The following is a 16,222-nucleotide window of genomic DNA, read 5'->3' as shown; positions in this document are numbered from 1 at the left end:
AGTTGTATGTGTTCCTTATATATTTTGGATATTAGCCCCTTATCGGAAGCATTGTTTGCAAAAATCTTCTCCCATTCGGCTGGTTGCCTCTTCATTTTGTTGATGAGAATCAACATAGTTAAAATGACCGTATTACCCAAAGCAATCTCCATCAAAATACCAATGACATTAAAAAAAATAAAAATAGAACAAAAAAAATCATCAGATTTGTATGGAACCACAAAAGGCCCCAATTGCCAAAGTAATCCTAAGAAAAAAAGAACAATGCTGGCAGTGTCGTACTCCCTGACTTCAGCTTGTACTACAGAGCAACAATAATTAAAATCTTATGGTATTAGCAGAAAAACAGACACACAGACCAATGGAATAGAACTGAAAACCCAGAAACAAACCAACATAAATACGGACAGATAATTTTCGACAAAAGAGCCAAAAATATATAATGAAGAAAAGACAGCCTCTTCAATAAATGATCTGGAAAAATTGGAGAGCCACGTGCAAAAGAATGAATCTAGACTGTTATCTGTCACTGTACACCAAAATTAATTCAAAATGGATCAAAAACCTAAATATAAGACCTGAAACATTAAACTGCATAGAAAAAATCATAGGTACTAAACTTATGGAGCTTGGGTTCAAAGAGGATTTTATGAATTTGACCTCAAAGGCAAGGGAAGTAAAAGCTAAAGTAAATGGGACTATATCAAACTAAAGAGCTTCTGCACAGAAAAAGAAACCTTCAACAAAATAAAGAGGCAACCCAAAATATTTCTTAATTTTCCTTTGCTTTCTTCTTTCAGCAATTGGTAATTTATGAGCATGTTGTTTAATTTCCACATATTTGTGAATTTCCCCAATTTTCCTGTAATTGAGTTCTAATTTTTTCATTGTGGTGTAAGAATATATTTTGTATAATTGCTGTTCTTTTAAAATTTATTGTGACTTGTTTTGTAGCCTAATTTATGGTCTGTAAACACCGATACACTTGAAAAAAAAATGTACTCTTGTGTTGAATAGAGTGTTCTATAGATGCATGTTAGTCTGGTTGATGCATAGAATTTTTCACATCTTCTATTTCCTTGTTGAGCATTGTTGTTTTACCCTTATTGAAGCTTTATCTTGCTGTTTCTCAAACTAGATGTCAACTGACATATCTTCAAGTTGACTGAGTCTTTCTCCTGCCAGCTCAAATCTGCTGTTGAATACCTTAGTGAATTTTTCATTTTGATAATGGTACTTATTATATCCAGAATTTGTTCTTCTAAAAATAATATTTGTCTATTTATTGATATTTTTAATTGTTGAGACCCTAACATTTTTTGAAATAAGTACACTGGAGCTTAGTAAATTCTTGTAGAATACCAGATCTTACAACTCTGGTATTTTAGGCCTTCCAACAGTGAAAATTAGCAGAGATAAAGGCCCAGACACCTCGATATTATCTTTAGGCTTTGTTTGTTAAATTGGGGCCCAGGACTAGCAGTATGGGCATTACCTGAGAGCTGGTTAGAAATGGAGAATCTCAAGTGCCAGTTCAGATCTACCAAATCAGAAGCTGCATTTTAACAAGATCTCGAGGTGATTCCCAAATATTAAAGTTTGAAAAGCAGTGGGCAAAGTGCATGGAATTCACCGTGCTTTCTGAGACTTCAAGGTACCACATACGACTTTTCAGAAAAAAAAATTTGGATTTATTTATATGACTTTGGTAAATGAATATCCTCTTCTCTAGATTGAAACCCAATGAGGGAAAGTCTCCTTTCTGCTATATCCCAAAGCCACACATACAGTCAGTACTCTAAAATCTTTCAAATAAATCAATGGTTCTGAAATCTCATATCTGCTTCCTTCACACCCAATCTGAAATAGGTTTCTAAAGGTTTAATTTCTTAACATACTCAGAAAACCTGAGCTTTTTCAGAACTCTCAGGGATTACTTTATTTACCTTTTGATTAAAGTACGAATTTATCCAAAACTTGACTGTCCCAACTGCTAAGATTTCTCTGAGTATTGGAAAGAAAGAAAGCCATTAAGCATATTCTTTCTAATTTTCTAAAAAGACTAGCTTTTAATCTTGCATTTCATTAATTTTGTTTACTTATACTTGTTTTCTCCAAAGGTTATTGGAGTATGTGAAAAACGTCATAAACTAACAGAATCAATACTAGTAAAAAAGGCTTTTCAATTATAATTCATATATATTTACTTATAGCTTATCCTGACTTTCCATAAAAGGATTTGAGGCAAATGCTTACAACTAAGTGAGATATGAGAAAACTAAATCAATTTGCTAAGGTGTGCATCTGGTCTCTTTCCCTGTGCATTCTGGTGAAAAGTATCTCATATTTTATGACCTAGAAAGTATAATAATTTGGGCAATATCTTTGTTCCTAATCATTCAAGCAGTAAAAAATAAATAAATAAATAAGAAGAAGGAAAAAAACTGAAAAAAATCAAAACAACAAGAAACAGACAACTGGTATTATTAACAGTGCTTTTTATTTACAAAGAATTATTTTTGTTTTGCTGTTTGGAAAACCACTAACATTTTTCATTTTAGAAAACATTAAATAATAAACAAGATGTTATACAGTACTTTGGATAACTTCTTCCATCAGTTTAGTGCAATGTATTATTGGCACCTAAAAGTGAAATTTTCTATCACTTTCCCCTTTTGTCTTCAATTGTGCAGTTATATGACCAAAAAGGAAATGGATTATTAAAAAGGGCTCTAAGACCATATTTTCTGGCCCCTACTCAAAGGCGCACCGATTAATATTCTCCCTCCTGCCCTGCCTTCACCAAGTTAAATCACAAAAGATATACTATTGTATTGTTCAAAAAACATTACCATTTTGTGGGAGCTGGGACATCCAATTGATAAGTGAAACTGAATTATACCAACTAGGTGAAGGAAAGGGCCTGGCAGTTGCATTGGGCATGGCACTCACTATCAGTAGCCAAGTTTTGTTGTCACACACATTGCACAGAGAATGCACCAGATAAAAATCTCTGTAAACTGTAGTCTTTGCTATGGTCTCTTTAAAAATCTGAAATATCATCTACTGAGCAAGTGAAAGGGTTATACTTTTATCAAGAAAAAAAAAAACACAAAAAACACCACAATAGGACACTGAGATACTAAAATATTTGTTCATCATACTCTTTTAGGAATAAATATATATATATATATATAAGCATTTTTTTTCCTTTTTGTTTTTGTTTTAATACTGCTAGGTTTGCCATAAAGGGAGAGACATTTTTAGTGAGCCTAGCATTTGGTGGACTTTTCCCCTTTTGATTCCTCTCCACTAGAAGCCGAAGAGGGAAAAGTCTAAATTAGACTCTGGCCTGGTTCAAATAACTTCATTCTGGAGACTTTCATTACACGATAATAGGATCAAAACATCTTTTGGGAGATGCTGTAATCTGTTACTCTACCGTGAGGTAAGGACATCTTTTAACTATCTTAAATAGATACATTTTTATCTAATTTTTTAAAAGCCTCAACAAGAGAAAGAAAGAAAAAGAGAGAGAGAGAGAGAGAGAGAGAGAGAAAGAGAAAGTCACATTTCTTTATAAGGGATTTTAATTTAACAACTGTCCCTGCCAGGAAATGTTCCCTCATACTCCAGCCTAAGACTGTTTCCTCTTGTTCTATTCTTAGTGCATGTAGAGAACAGCTGGTCACCATCCTTTCTGTACCAACCCTTCATATACTTGAAAACCAGCAATGGTTTGCCCCTTACTCTTCTCTTCAAGCTGAATAATCCCAGTTCCTTTCATTTTTCATCCTAGATCATTTTTTCCCCAACCCTTTAATCATCTTTGTGATTCCTGGCAAAAACAGCAGAAAATATTTTGATTAATCAGAAATGAGGAAAAGCCTCAGTAGTAAGTTGCCTTTTTAAAGTTATGTATTTTTTTCATATACAGTTGAAATATGCAGGGAGAAAATATATTAGTTGAGGGTTCCTAGATCTTAGAATTCCAGTCTTGTCCTGTTTCTCTAGTGTGGATCCTATTCCAGCACATTCAATGCTTCAAAGCATGGAACTTGCTTCTAATTCTATCCCGACAAGATAGCACATAAGTTATGAGCTAGACTTGCCTAAATTTATACTGATTTAAAAATCAGTATGAAAACATATTCCAATGTAGCTTCTCCTAACCCTGCTTTCACAAACAATCTTTCCTTTGAAACAACCAGACCTTTTGGAAACCTTCTTACAGATTACCAGGGAGACCATGTTATTATGGAGAAAGCTGTTGGTTTTAAAGTGTAACTAGAAACAGCGAGGGTTTTATATGCTAACTGCAGTTTCTTATCTACCTGAATGGTTTACTATCCTTTATAGGGATCAAACTCAAGGTCATTAAAAAATGAATTCCTCCCTTACCACAACCTGACACCTTTTCTAAATTTCTCTTGCTACGAATATAAGGTATGGGAACTGAATAACATTTCACTGTGTATTTTTTAAGTCAAGAGATCACAAGCTGCCTTTTCCCTTGCAACTAGAGTCTGTAAATATTACGAACACGTAACTACTTAATATCAATAGCACATTTACACAAAACACAATACTACTAACGAGGAATTACGTGCCCAATCTACATAATTGTCTTTAAAAGAAGAATAGAGATAACAAGAATAAATGCAACTTCAAATGTTACACACCCTTCTTTTATAAAGTGAATGGCAGTGAAAGAGTTCAGATCAGTCCAGAACTAACAGTGAAGAGGAGAAACCAATTTCACAAGCACATTGTACAACATATCTTAGGGAAAGTCAATACTACTCATGGTACAACACTGAACAGATAACAGAATGGCCATTTGCACAGATTTCTTTTGAAAATGCCTCTCATAATTTGCTACTAGGAACACCTTATAACCAGGATGAAGGATGGCATAGGGCATATACGCTGATGGCCTTCCTAAAAGAGACATAGGATGGAAGGTAACACCCAAAGATGGCTTGCATGTGTCTACAGATACCCCTTCTATTTCAAGGAGAATGTCACTGTTCATTGGGATTGCACACAAGCAGGCCAGCAAGATGTGGGTCAACAACCAGACTTTCTCCTGACCCACTGACCCACTCTTCTCCTAGGCCTGAAAGGGAGAAGACAGGAGGTGAAAATTAGAAAAAGAAGAGGGAGCAACATGTGAGTTCATTGCTAGTTGTGGAGTTGCTCGCGTTCTTCAGAGCAGGGGCCTTTTTTCAAGCTCACATCATCCAATCCAATCTCCCCAGTGTGACCACGCCTTTGTTCACCTTTGAAGATAACCTAGGGAGAGAACACACACACCAGTCAAGCCTCCTCTGCCCTTTCCAATCCTTGCTCATTTAGCAAAATAAAGGCAAACTTCCCCCAAAAGTAAACAGTAAACTTAACAGAAGGAAAAACTAGAACAGTGTCACTGGAGGCATGCCTTCTAGAAAGTTAAATCACCAGTACACTGTTAATCAGATCCCATAACTCAGAATCAGTTATCCTTTAAAAAGCCATTCTAAACTGTAGACTACTTCAATTTAGGAATGCTTATGAAGTGGACACTTTTGTCAAAGATTACCAAGGTCAGAAGTAAAAACAATGTGATGGAAAACAGAAGTGCACAAGTTGAGAGCCACAGATCTAAAAGATCACAGTCATGCAACCTGTCTCTGATGTTTTCTAGTTCCTCCATTGGAGTCATATAGCTTTGCTGCAAAACGGAATAGAATCAAACATCATCACCCAATCAATGTTGTTTTAGTTATGGAAAGACCAAGAACTTTCACTATACTTGTATTTTACTTTGCATAGAACATCCTTGCTCCTTTTAAAAACAATAAACCTTTCTACACTGTGATTTGAAATGAATAATTATCTTGTTTTACTTCTCTAAAAATATAAATATGAACAAAATTTTAAAGAAAAAAAATCAGTAAAATAATACTAAAGACTCTGATAAAAGGTGTATTGATGGAGTCTATCCTCTTTTTAGTTTCTAGAAACTATATAGATGCAGAATCTTCTAATAGAAAATGTTTTATAAGCATCAACATAAAGAAGGCACTTTTTCCAAATAATTCATTATTTTGGGGAGTTGTTCTAGATCATTTTATTGCTACCTATGACTTGATTATGTAAGATAAAATTTATTCAATAAAAGCTCCCATATCCTGTCCAGAAAAGAATAGTATTTTCCAAATATATTGTCCTGGGTTCCCCCCCCAAGGCTACTTAACGATGATCTCTGAGGCAAAGAGAAAAAAATCGACTTTAATGAAACATTAAAAAAAAATAATAATAAAATACTCTAGGGTAACTCATGATGGTCAAAGTTTGAAGTATAAGGAACGAAAGGAAAAGCAGGAACAGTTACGCTCACCACCTCTGCCCTTTGAAGTTTCTCAATGAACTCTTTTACTTCTTTAATTCCTAATTATTTTTCACTAAAAATAGGGGATCTGCGTTCAGGTAGGGAGATTAGTGGTGGTCATACGCTGTACTAAAGAATGTATGAAAAGCAAACAGTGGTGATAGAAATAGGCAAAGAGTGGCGTAGTCAAGGCCAGAAAAAATACAGACCTATGTCTGAGCCTGAGTTAATGACGAGATCAAGGCTTCTTCCAGTTCAGACCCGAGAGTTCCCCTATGAAAGGAAAACCTCCCAAGTCTTCCTCCTCTGTGGTTCTACTTACGCTCTTGACGTCAGCCCCTCGCAGGGTGATCTGGGTTTGCCTCCAGCCATGGCCACCGTTCCTTCCCCACAGGGCTGCTCCGTGGGCACCGTGTTTTCTCAGAAACACCTGGAGCGTGCTGGAGTGCAGCCCAGTCACCTTGTGCCTAAACGACAGGCACAGGTCCCCTGAATGCATGAGGTGGCCGAGAGGGAGCACCAAGCGAGCAGCTTTTCCCCCTGGGCCCTTGGCTGCCGCGACTGTCAGATACTGTCCACCTGCAATGGGAAAAGCAGGGCTGTGTGTGCGCGCGCCGACATCCCTTTCTAGCACAAAGAGGATGGACAGGAGTTTTACTTTTTTTTTTTTTTTGGGGGGGGGAGGGTTCATCTTCAAACTCTGATAGTCATTTGTAAAGAATTCCAAATTTTTGAAGGAGAAAAATATGACTTATTTCTCTGCCCGTCTTAAATTCCATGGGTTTTGTGTTTACGGAAAGCACTCACTCTGCTCAGGAATACAAGTTATGCCAAGGACACCTAATAATTAGTAATCCTAGCTCTATGAATATTGCCAGTGGAATATGATCAGACATACACAGACATGCACAAACATACACACATTCACCAACTCCTGATCCTCACCAACTTATGATTATGTTGTCAAGCTGGCAAGCTGGTTTGGTGGGTGACTCTAAGTTGCCAAGGAGAATTGTCTATGCAGATAATTAACCTCCGGGCAGTAGAGCAGACACTGTTTTAAAGGGCACTAGATTTGTTTATTCTCTCTTCTCTTTTTTATTTTTTTACATCTTTAAAGAGAGAACAGTCCTTTTAAAAAAGTCAGTTTGCTATGCTTCTCACACTAGAGTGCAGACGTGTTCTGGAAACCCTCCATATCTTCTTAGAGCATCAAATTTATTTGGAGATAAGTAGTTTACAATGTTTTTATGTCAAAACAAATCCATAACATAATTAATAAAATATAAACTATAGTACACATACTATATAATACACTACAATATATATATATAATATAGTATATACTATACGATATAGTATAATTAATATAATTCCCAATTACATATACATGAACACAAACTGTTAATAAAACTGTCACTCTGGACAGGTCACTTTGTCCTCAGATCCCTTGGGCTACAGAGTATTCCTCCCCTATTGTTATAGGAACTGCAATTAAGGGGGGGAAATGTTTGAGCAGCAGTGAGTGAGGGAAGCTGCTTCTTAGGAGAGGGAAAGTTGCAAGTACTATTTTGAAACTCAATCCATGTACAAGTGACATTCCTCTCAGGCTCTTTTACAGCAGCCAACTGAAAACACTGTGTTTCAACACTGATTTATCCATGGGAAAATGTGGTTGGAATGCTGAACTCATGTATCTGTTTGGGTAGGAAACCCATTTATTTTTCAGTGAAAAGATCAACATTTTCTTATGCTCAATCTGTGTCAGACATGATAAGGGTTGGGATGTCCTCCTATGCTCCTCTTCCAAGTGCCCTCTGAGCAGTCAGAGAACCAAACAGGTGATATCTGTGCAGTTCTGTGCTAGGCTACGTGGCGAGTTCCGGGGCGGCATCCCAGGAACCCTGCGAACAAGCCAGCGAAGTGAAGGCTTGTTTTGCAGATACAGAGCTAAGGCTTGGGGAGGCGAAGTCACCCAAGGCGTTGCCCAGACAGTGAGTGGCAGAGTAATGGTTTGAGTTCAGGACTGCCTGACCCCCTGTTCAGCACTTGCTGTCATCAGACTGGAATCAGTGGTTTGCATGCTTCTCTCCCCCAGGAGACTGTGAACTCTCTCATGTCAGAAGCAACCTTTCCCCCAAACCACCTCATTACGTTCCCAGCATATGGTAGGAGTTTAATGTCATGTGTGGAATAATGATGTTCCAAAAATACAGCAAACATAAAACGAACAAAGAAAACTACAGGGAAAGAGGTCTTTGAGTCATATACCTCAATCACCAACAACAAACACAGTTTCTTATCCTCATACCATCCACCCTCCCAGCCACCCCCAAATTAATCCAAATGGTATTTGGGGCCAAAATATTCAGATGGATTTTAAATGTCTCCCCATAAGTCAGCTTTTGAATCATCACAGGTATTTTGGTTAAGACTAAGATATAAGGTTATTACAGTTAAACTGCAAGTTTTAAGAAACCAAGGATTATCTTAAGTCCCTGTGGAATGCACACTACTATCCCTCTGCCAGACGCTGCCCATAAACAAGACAACCTAACAAACCAAGGCTTCCTAATAAAAGTCAAATCATCTTTTTGTATAGGTATTTAAAACTCTACAATGTAAAACATGATCAATGAGGCTACAATTGTTCTTCCTCTGTAGAGCTGTGCTGTGAACATTTCTGCAGTGTTATAACTTGCTTTTTTCAGATGTCAGCCATTTTTCTAAAATGTCAACAAATACATTTCTCATAGCTGGGGGTATGCCATTAATAATTTAGCCAATTTCTTACTGAAGAACATTGTTTCCAAATTTTCATTTTAAGATAATACCATGTAATAGTAAGACAAGCAAAAATGTTTTAAAAAAATATTTGCATCACATGAAAAATAACTGTTTCATTTTTTACATAATGAACTTACAAATCAATAAAAACACAAAAGAAAAATAAAGGGCATCTCAGAAAAAAAAAATGACAAAATGTGAAAAGATGGTCAACTTTTCACAATAAATTAAAATGAGATGACTTTTTACCTATGAAGTTGGTAAAGATTTTTAAAAGTAGTTTATAAGAGCTATATTGGAGATGGTTCTTAAATATTATTGGTGGGAGTGTAAATTGTTTATAATCCTTATAAAAGGTAATGTAGTAAAATCTATCAAAATTCAAAATGCAAGTTCCCTTTAATTTAGCATTCCACATCTAGGAATGTATCTTACAGATATATGCAAACATAGATGAAATGATATGTGTGCAAGGTTATTCACTGCAATATTGTCTGAACTACCAAAGTTGGGAACAACTGAAATGTTCTTCAGTGGATGGCTGGTTAAATGCAAGTGCGACATCCAAGGAGTAATGGAGTAACAACCATTGATAACGCGGGTGTTCTATATGTACTGATATAGGACAATCTCAATAGTATAGGGCTAATACTATTTTAATGGTAACTCTGGGCCAGGCACTGCTTTAAATGCTTTACATGTGTTGAATAGATACTATTGATAATCCCATTAAGTGGCTTGCTCAAGGTCAAAGCTAGTAAGCCAGGGTGCTGGGTTTCACCCCGGCTTTCTGGGTTCAAAGTCTTCGTTCTTCATGTTAACTCTTAAGATAGTATCATTAAGTGACAAAAACGAGGTACAGAAGAGGGTGCTTTGCTGTCGTGTGGACAAATATATCTCGGGAAAGATAACCAAGAAACCAGTTGTACCTGGGAAGGGCAACTGGAAGCCAGGGCTAGGAGGCAGCTTTTATCTTCATTGCTGATTTATTTTTCCATTTACAAGGATTTCAAAATAAGGCTTTTTAATGCTGCAACAGACATACTTGTATGTACATGCTGGCATACTTGTTATATATTTAAGTGAACTCCTTGTGGCTATCTGTAGCAGACAGAGCAGTGAGTTGGTTGCCTTTAACCCTTGATCCTCAGATCCCAGTTCCAGGAAGGAGCCCCAGGTCCAGCCTTGACATCTATAGGAGAAGGGTGTGTCTTCAGGGCCACAGCTACATGCCTACAGTGAATCACCACATCTACTGGTAGCGCAATTTTCCATACCCTAGAGGAATGTATTAATTTCACTATCTCACAACTAAGTTCAAGATTGAATGTGATAAACAAAACCTCTGTGCACCAGGCAAGGCAACTATCAAGTGCATTTATTTTACAGCTCTTTCTCAAAGTTGTAAGTTTATTTAATTGAGGGCTTTCTTGGAGATATGAGGATATGAGAATATTTGCATATCTCAATCTTGGATAAGAAATGCACAACATTAAAATCAGTCATAACTGTGGAAATCCAAACATACGTTCCTTTATAAATGGGATAATATAGATAGACACAAGGAAACCATTAGCTTGGTAATTAGATAATACTCAGAAATAATTCATTAAATTGTTTATATTCTTCTCTGGTCTTAGCATGTGATACACATACACATACACACCCTCCCTCACCTGAACCTTCTAGAAGAAAAATAGGCACTTTTCATAATAAGCTTTATTAGTATTTTACCATCAGTGTGTGGTTAGAATTCCTCCAACATATTCTAAAAAGCCCATCTGCAGTTCCACCCTGATGCATGCCATATACTCCTACCCTTCTTCCATCTCTCTGTCCTCCTTTGGCCTTCTCATCCATTTTCCGAGCTGGAATCCCGTTCACTAATCTCCTTGGGGTCACCTGGGCATTCCATTCTGACTAAGAGGCTCTCAGAGGTATAAGAGATTTACTAATCCAACCTTTATCCAGTTCTCAAAGCAACATCATTCCATATGTCATCAAAACACCTCCATGGACAGACAGTTCCTTACTTCAAAGTCAGCCGGAGGAATTTTTAGACAGCTCTGACTATTGGGAAGTTTTTTCAGAGAGTGAACCAAAATCAGTCTCTGTAGTTTTCACCTACTGATCTGACTTCCATCCCCTTATGGTCACAGAACAATAGTGATAGATGTTGTCTGTCAAGTATTTGAAAAGCAGCCCTGCTCCAGTAGTTCTTTTCCGGGCTAAACAGTCTGGTTTCTTCTTCTGTTTTTCTACAAGCTTTGAGACCCCTCTCCATTCAGGTCATTTTGAGTGACCTACACTTATTTCTCGTAGAGAACCCACCAAAGTAGATTTTCCATTCTGGAAAAAATACCATAGTTCTAGAGGAATGACTCAACTTTTAGGCAGAAACATGCAGGGTTCACTCACTGATTTCTTTACCCACTAAAATTCTAAAGTCTTTCATTCTACTGCTAAGGCACTTCTTCCCCTCCCATAGCTGCATAGTTGGTTTCTAGACCATGAGCCAGACCTTTTATTCATCCCCATTAAATTTCACCCTCTTAAATGTGACCTATTGATCTCATCTTGTAGAGCTGGTTATGTCAGCACAGTCACATTCTCCTCTGGCTTTGAGCCATCCACAGCTTGGTTAGTATGCCTTCCATATTCAAATTCAACATCCAGTTGGTTCAAGTCATTGGTAAAAACCTGGAGCAACCCCAGAAGAGCACCCTCCAGAGCCAATCATCAGGAGCTATTCTGTCACCCCAGCAGCCACCACGTACTTTCCATTTGTTCTGTACTGTTGCAGCTAAATCACCATTTCCAACTTTTTTGCCTGCCATTTTAATTTCCCATCCTCTTCTCATTTTTTCTATCAGAGGGCAAGTGGAATTGGAGTCACCACAAATTTAGACATTTACATACGTGATGAATAAACATCGAAAAGTACTAAATTGGTTCTAAAATATAGTGTTTGAATTCTAAAAATTGAGTATATTACATAGACTACCTACATAGATGTGTCAGGGATTCTTCTGACTTTAGCACGAATGACTCTCTCTAATGTACCTTACTTAAAAGAGCTATTTGTTGTGACCATGAATATTACTGAATACATGGCTGCCATCAATCCTTCTTTCTGTAGCAAAATGCTCCAGGTCAGTGGTCAGTCAAATTCATAGGCCTGAGACAGGCTAATCAGATCATGCACCCCACAGGAGACAGAGGCCAGACTGTGGGAGAGTGAAAACCCCAGAATAGTGTTACAGATGTGCTGGGCACTGAACTACCTGGGAGGCAGTGTGGGCAGCCTAGAGAGGTCTGAACATGAGGTCCACTCTTTAGCTCTGTGGTCTTAGGATGTTTATGTGTTGTGTGAGGATGTTTATTTCCTTTGTGAAATAAAAACAGTATTACCTGCTTCACAGAGTGGATAAGAGGATATGAAATAAAATTAATGAAATAAGGAATGAGTCAGGACTATAAAGTAGGTATTTAAGTAAATGTTGGCTTCTCTCTAATTCACATATATATGTGACATAAATGATAATGTTGTCCTCTCAGAGTTAACCTTCAATGCACAAGGGTTAACACAAGAGAATGAGAGGGACTGTACCAGGTGAATGTGTTTCATTAAAAATTACTTTATGGCTAAAAGAAATCTAAAAACAAACCCGTATTTTTAAAAGCTTACCTCAAATTTTCATTTTTAAATATTTCTATATATTTCAATCTCCGGGGATATAATAAATATATTTTTAAACTAAGGTTTCAATGCTGTGCTACTCAAAATGTACACGGAGGATTAGTGCCATAGGTATCCCCAAGGAGCTTGTTAGAAATGCATCAAAATGTACATTCTAACAAGGACCCCAGCTGATTTGCACAAACACTAATGTTTGAGAATAACTGGTTTAACAGAGCATATCCTCTCTCGTTAACTTTTGTGTGTTTTGCGCTCTTCTATGTAATACCTGGGGTAATATTTAAAAACTAGGCTTTTAAAACTAACAGCATACTTTCTCACAAATTGTATGTTTCGTTCCTAAATTTAGAGTCAGAAGGATAAAAAGGAAGAAAAGAAACCAAACTCCTCATCCTTCCATTAAGTTGACCTCATCCACAAAAGATTTAATTACCGAGGGGAGGGAAAAAACCAACAATACGTAGCTTTGCTTTCTGACACAACAAAACATCTTGTAAGTACTAAACTTTAGATTAACAGGAAGTACGCAATTTAAAAATCTGTTAATTTTCCAAGGTCATGCAAGTTTAGATTGAAAATTTTATCAGAGAGTTATTCACAGAAATTTTACTGTCTCCTTCAACTATGTCTCAAATCTTTCAAAAAAGCAAAGAAAAGAAAGACACAATTGAGAAAACAACCAGGCACTATTACTATGGCTGATGTATTACTTTTATGCTTGGGAATGGGGCACTACAAGTAAGTTGAAAACTGTGTGTTAGAATGAGTTCAGGTATTTTGTTTTCCAAGCTTTTTGAGAGATAATACCGTGTTTCCCCGAAAATAAGACCTAGCCGGACGATCAGCTCTAGTGTGTCTTTTGGAGCAAAAATGAATATAAGACCTGGTCTCTTATAAGACCGGGTCTTATAATAAAATAAGCTATATTTTATTATAACTTATTTTACTTATTTTAAACTTATTATTTAAGTTTATGTAATAAAATATAACTTATTTTATTATACTAAAATAAGTAAAATAAGACCCGGTCTTATTTTCATTTTTGCTCCAAAAGACGCATTAGAGCTGATTGTCCGGCTAGGTCTTATTTTTGGGGAAACAGGGTAGTTGGCCTTTTAAGGAACTACTCATCTCCCCCTAATATAATTCTAGTTGACAGCTAACAAACTAAGTTTAAAAATGGAATATGAATGCCGGACAAGCTCTTTACCCTCGTTATTAAGTACACACATCGATGAGCCACAGTATACTGGATTAGCAGAACTAGGCCACCAATAGGATCAAACTGAAATGCATCCTAGAGTTCAGTAATTGGTTTTACCTGCTGGATCCCTTACTGGTTCCCAGTGTAAGTCACTGTCTTTCTCCCTGATCCATCCACAAAGCCCGTGGTCAAAATTACAACTGTGTATCAGGACACCTGCAAGGAAATGGCCAGAAAGATGAGTATTCCACAAACCAACCACTAACAACAGAAATGCATTTGTGAACAATGTTATCTGCACAACAAGCGTTCTCTCCTATCCACACTTAACTAACCCACCAGAACTTTTTTCTCCAGGAGATCAAAAGAAAATCACATAAATCTTTTGCAGTAGAACTGGGCATGTGTGCTCAGCTATAAAAATAGAACACACAAATGTTGCCAAATTATGATCTTGTTACATCATTACTTGTAAAATATGATTTCCTTCTCAGTTTAAATGCTGCTTTAATACATTTTTTAACAAGAGGATAATGATGACTCAATTATTTTTGCTCGACTGATTTAATTACAGAGGAAACCAAGTTTTAAAAAAGTCTATAATTTTCCCAGATGTAACCAAAGAATCTACAATTTAAAAGTTATTTCCATGAAATGGAGTGCAACAATAAAACATCATTATAACGGTACTAAGAATATAAGTATCTACCTGGATCATCCTTTGCTTCATCATCTGCACTGACTCCTCTTTCAATTTCAAATATTTCAAATAAGTCATTTGAAGGCTGCCGCGGAACTGCAAGAGAGATGTTTTGTTTTAATGAGGTGTTGATAAAGAGGCATTACCTTTAAGAAGGGGCAGGGGGTGGAAAAGACCTGGGCACTTACTCATCTGGAGGAATCCAAAATATTTAATTACATTTCACATGAAGATTCATGAAGTTTGTTCTGCAGTGATTTATACTGTAACATTTATCTGGGTACACATAAAAAATGGTTTTCAAGAGTTTCTAAATTTCAACATAAAAATACATTGAAAGGTAGGTCTTCATCTGGAAAATACATTTTAAAAGAGCTACCAATTTCTAGTAAAATATTCACCTCGATGATATCAAAAAATTCATCTCTATGAAAGATGCATTACAAACTCTAAATTAAGGACATTTTAACTGAAAATGCCTGTAATTACAGTGAACGGTTCGGTTTTCTAACTATAGTATTGACTCCAGTGAACTCTGCACATTGGTGCACTCTAACCAGGATTTCCTACATGGCCTCCTTTGCTTAAGCAGGTACCTTGGCTCCTTTAAGATCAAATCCAAATACTTTGGTGCAGCATTCACAACCCCTCTCCACCAGCCCCACCCCGAAGTACCTAATACTGCCCAAACCTGCCATTTATCTGACCCTGACCCCAGCTTGGGATACTCTCTTCCTGCTAATTAACCCACTACCCATCCCCTCTTCATTCTTTGCCTAGCAATAAATATCATTGCTTGGGTGAAAACTTTCAAGCCCCAGGCAAATTAAATTCTTCCCCCTTGTAGTTTGAAGGCTCCTGTTTCCATACCTTCTTCCACTCTTTCATAAACAAGTGCAGTTATCTATACACATGTGTGTCTGTACCTCTGCTAGTCTCTGATGTCTTGGAAGACATCAATCATGTCTTATTCATGTGGCATTTCCAGGGCGTGACCTGGTGACAGGCACTCAGTAAGTGTTTACTGAACAAATGTGAAGATCTTGTCAAGAAACTTGTGTACTTTGTCAACCCTTTTCCTAAATGAAACTAGTGGGATAGAGAGCTTAAGAACCTGTTTTTTTTTAAAAAAGGATTAATTTAATTATTTATTCATTTAATGTGTATTTGATGGCCACCCATGTGCCAAGTGCTGTGGAAGGCCGAGGAGACAGGGCGAAAGGGGTGAGCAAGACCAACAAGGCCCTGGCTCTCATGCAGCCAACACTCTAATGGGAAGGACAGACATTAGACACACAGATCAATGAATGTGAAGATTCTCAATGTTGATATGGGGCAGGAAGGAAAACATTAGATGATGTTGTCAACTGAACAATGATATCAACTAGGTATTTGATCATCAAAAAGGATTTATTCAGGAAAAAGAAACAAGGGCTGCAACCCAGCACCAGCATGTGC

General features: G+C 37.0%; 1 protein-coding gene across 4 annotated transcripts in view; it reads right to left on the bottom strand.

Annotated features, from left to right (window-relative positions):
* Positions 1 to 2,481: 2,481 nt before the first annotated feature.
* Positions 2,482 to 16,222, bottom strand: part of NPNT (nephronectin) — a 77,523-nt gene continuing 63,782 nt past the window's right edge. For all 4 annotated transcript variants that reach the window (XM_074322759.2, XM_074322767.2, XM_074322760.2 and 1 more), the window contains 4 exons: positions 14,774 to 14,860; positions 14,182 to 14,280; positions 6,696 to 6,952; positions 2,482 to 5,295 (listed from right to left, as the gene is read on the bottom strand). In XM_074322759.2, the coding sequence (XP_074178860.1) occupies positions 5,185 to 5,295; positions 6,696 to 6,952; positions 14,182 to 14,280; positions 14,774 to 14,860 (554 nt within the window). In that variant the 3' untranslated portion in view covers positions 2,482 to 5,184. The remainder of the gene's footprint in view (positions 5,296 to 6,695; positions 6,953 to 14,181; positions 14,281 to 14,773; positions 14,861 to 16,222) is intronic.

The sequence above is a fragment of the Rhinolophus sinicus genome, chromosome 1 (genome assembly GCF_057876585.1).
Source record: "Rhinolophus sinicus isolate RSI-liver-muscle chromosome 1, RSI-T2T, whole genome shotgun sequence".
Lineage (NCBI taxonomy): Eukaryota > Metazoa > Chordata > Mammalia > Chiroptera > Rhinolophidae > Rhinolophus > Rhinolophus sinicus.
Note: the sequence above shows the minus strand (reverse complement) of the source record. Positions and strands in the feature narration are given on the sequence as shown.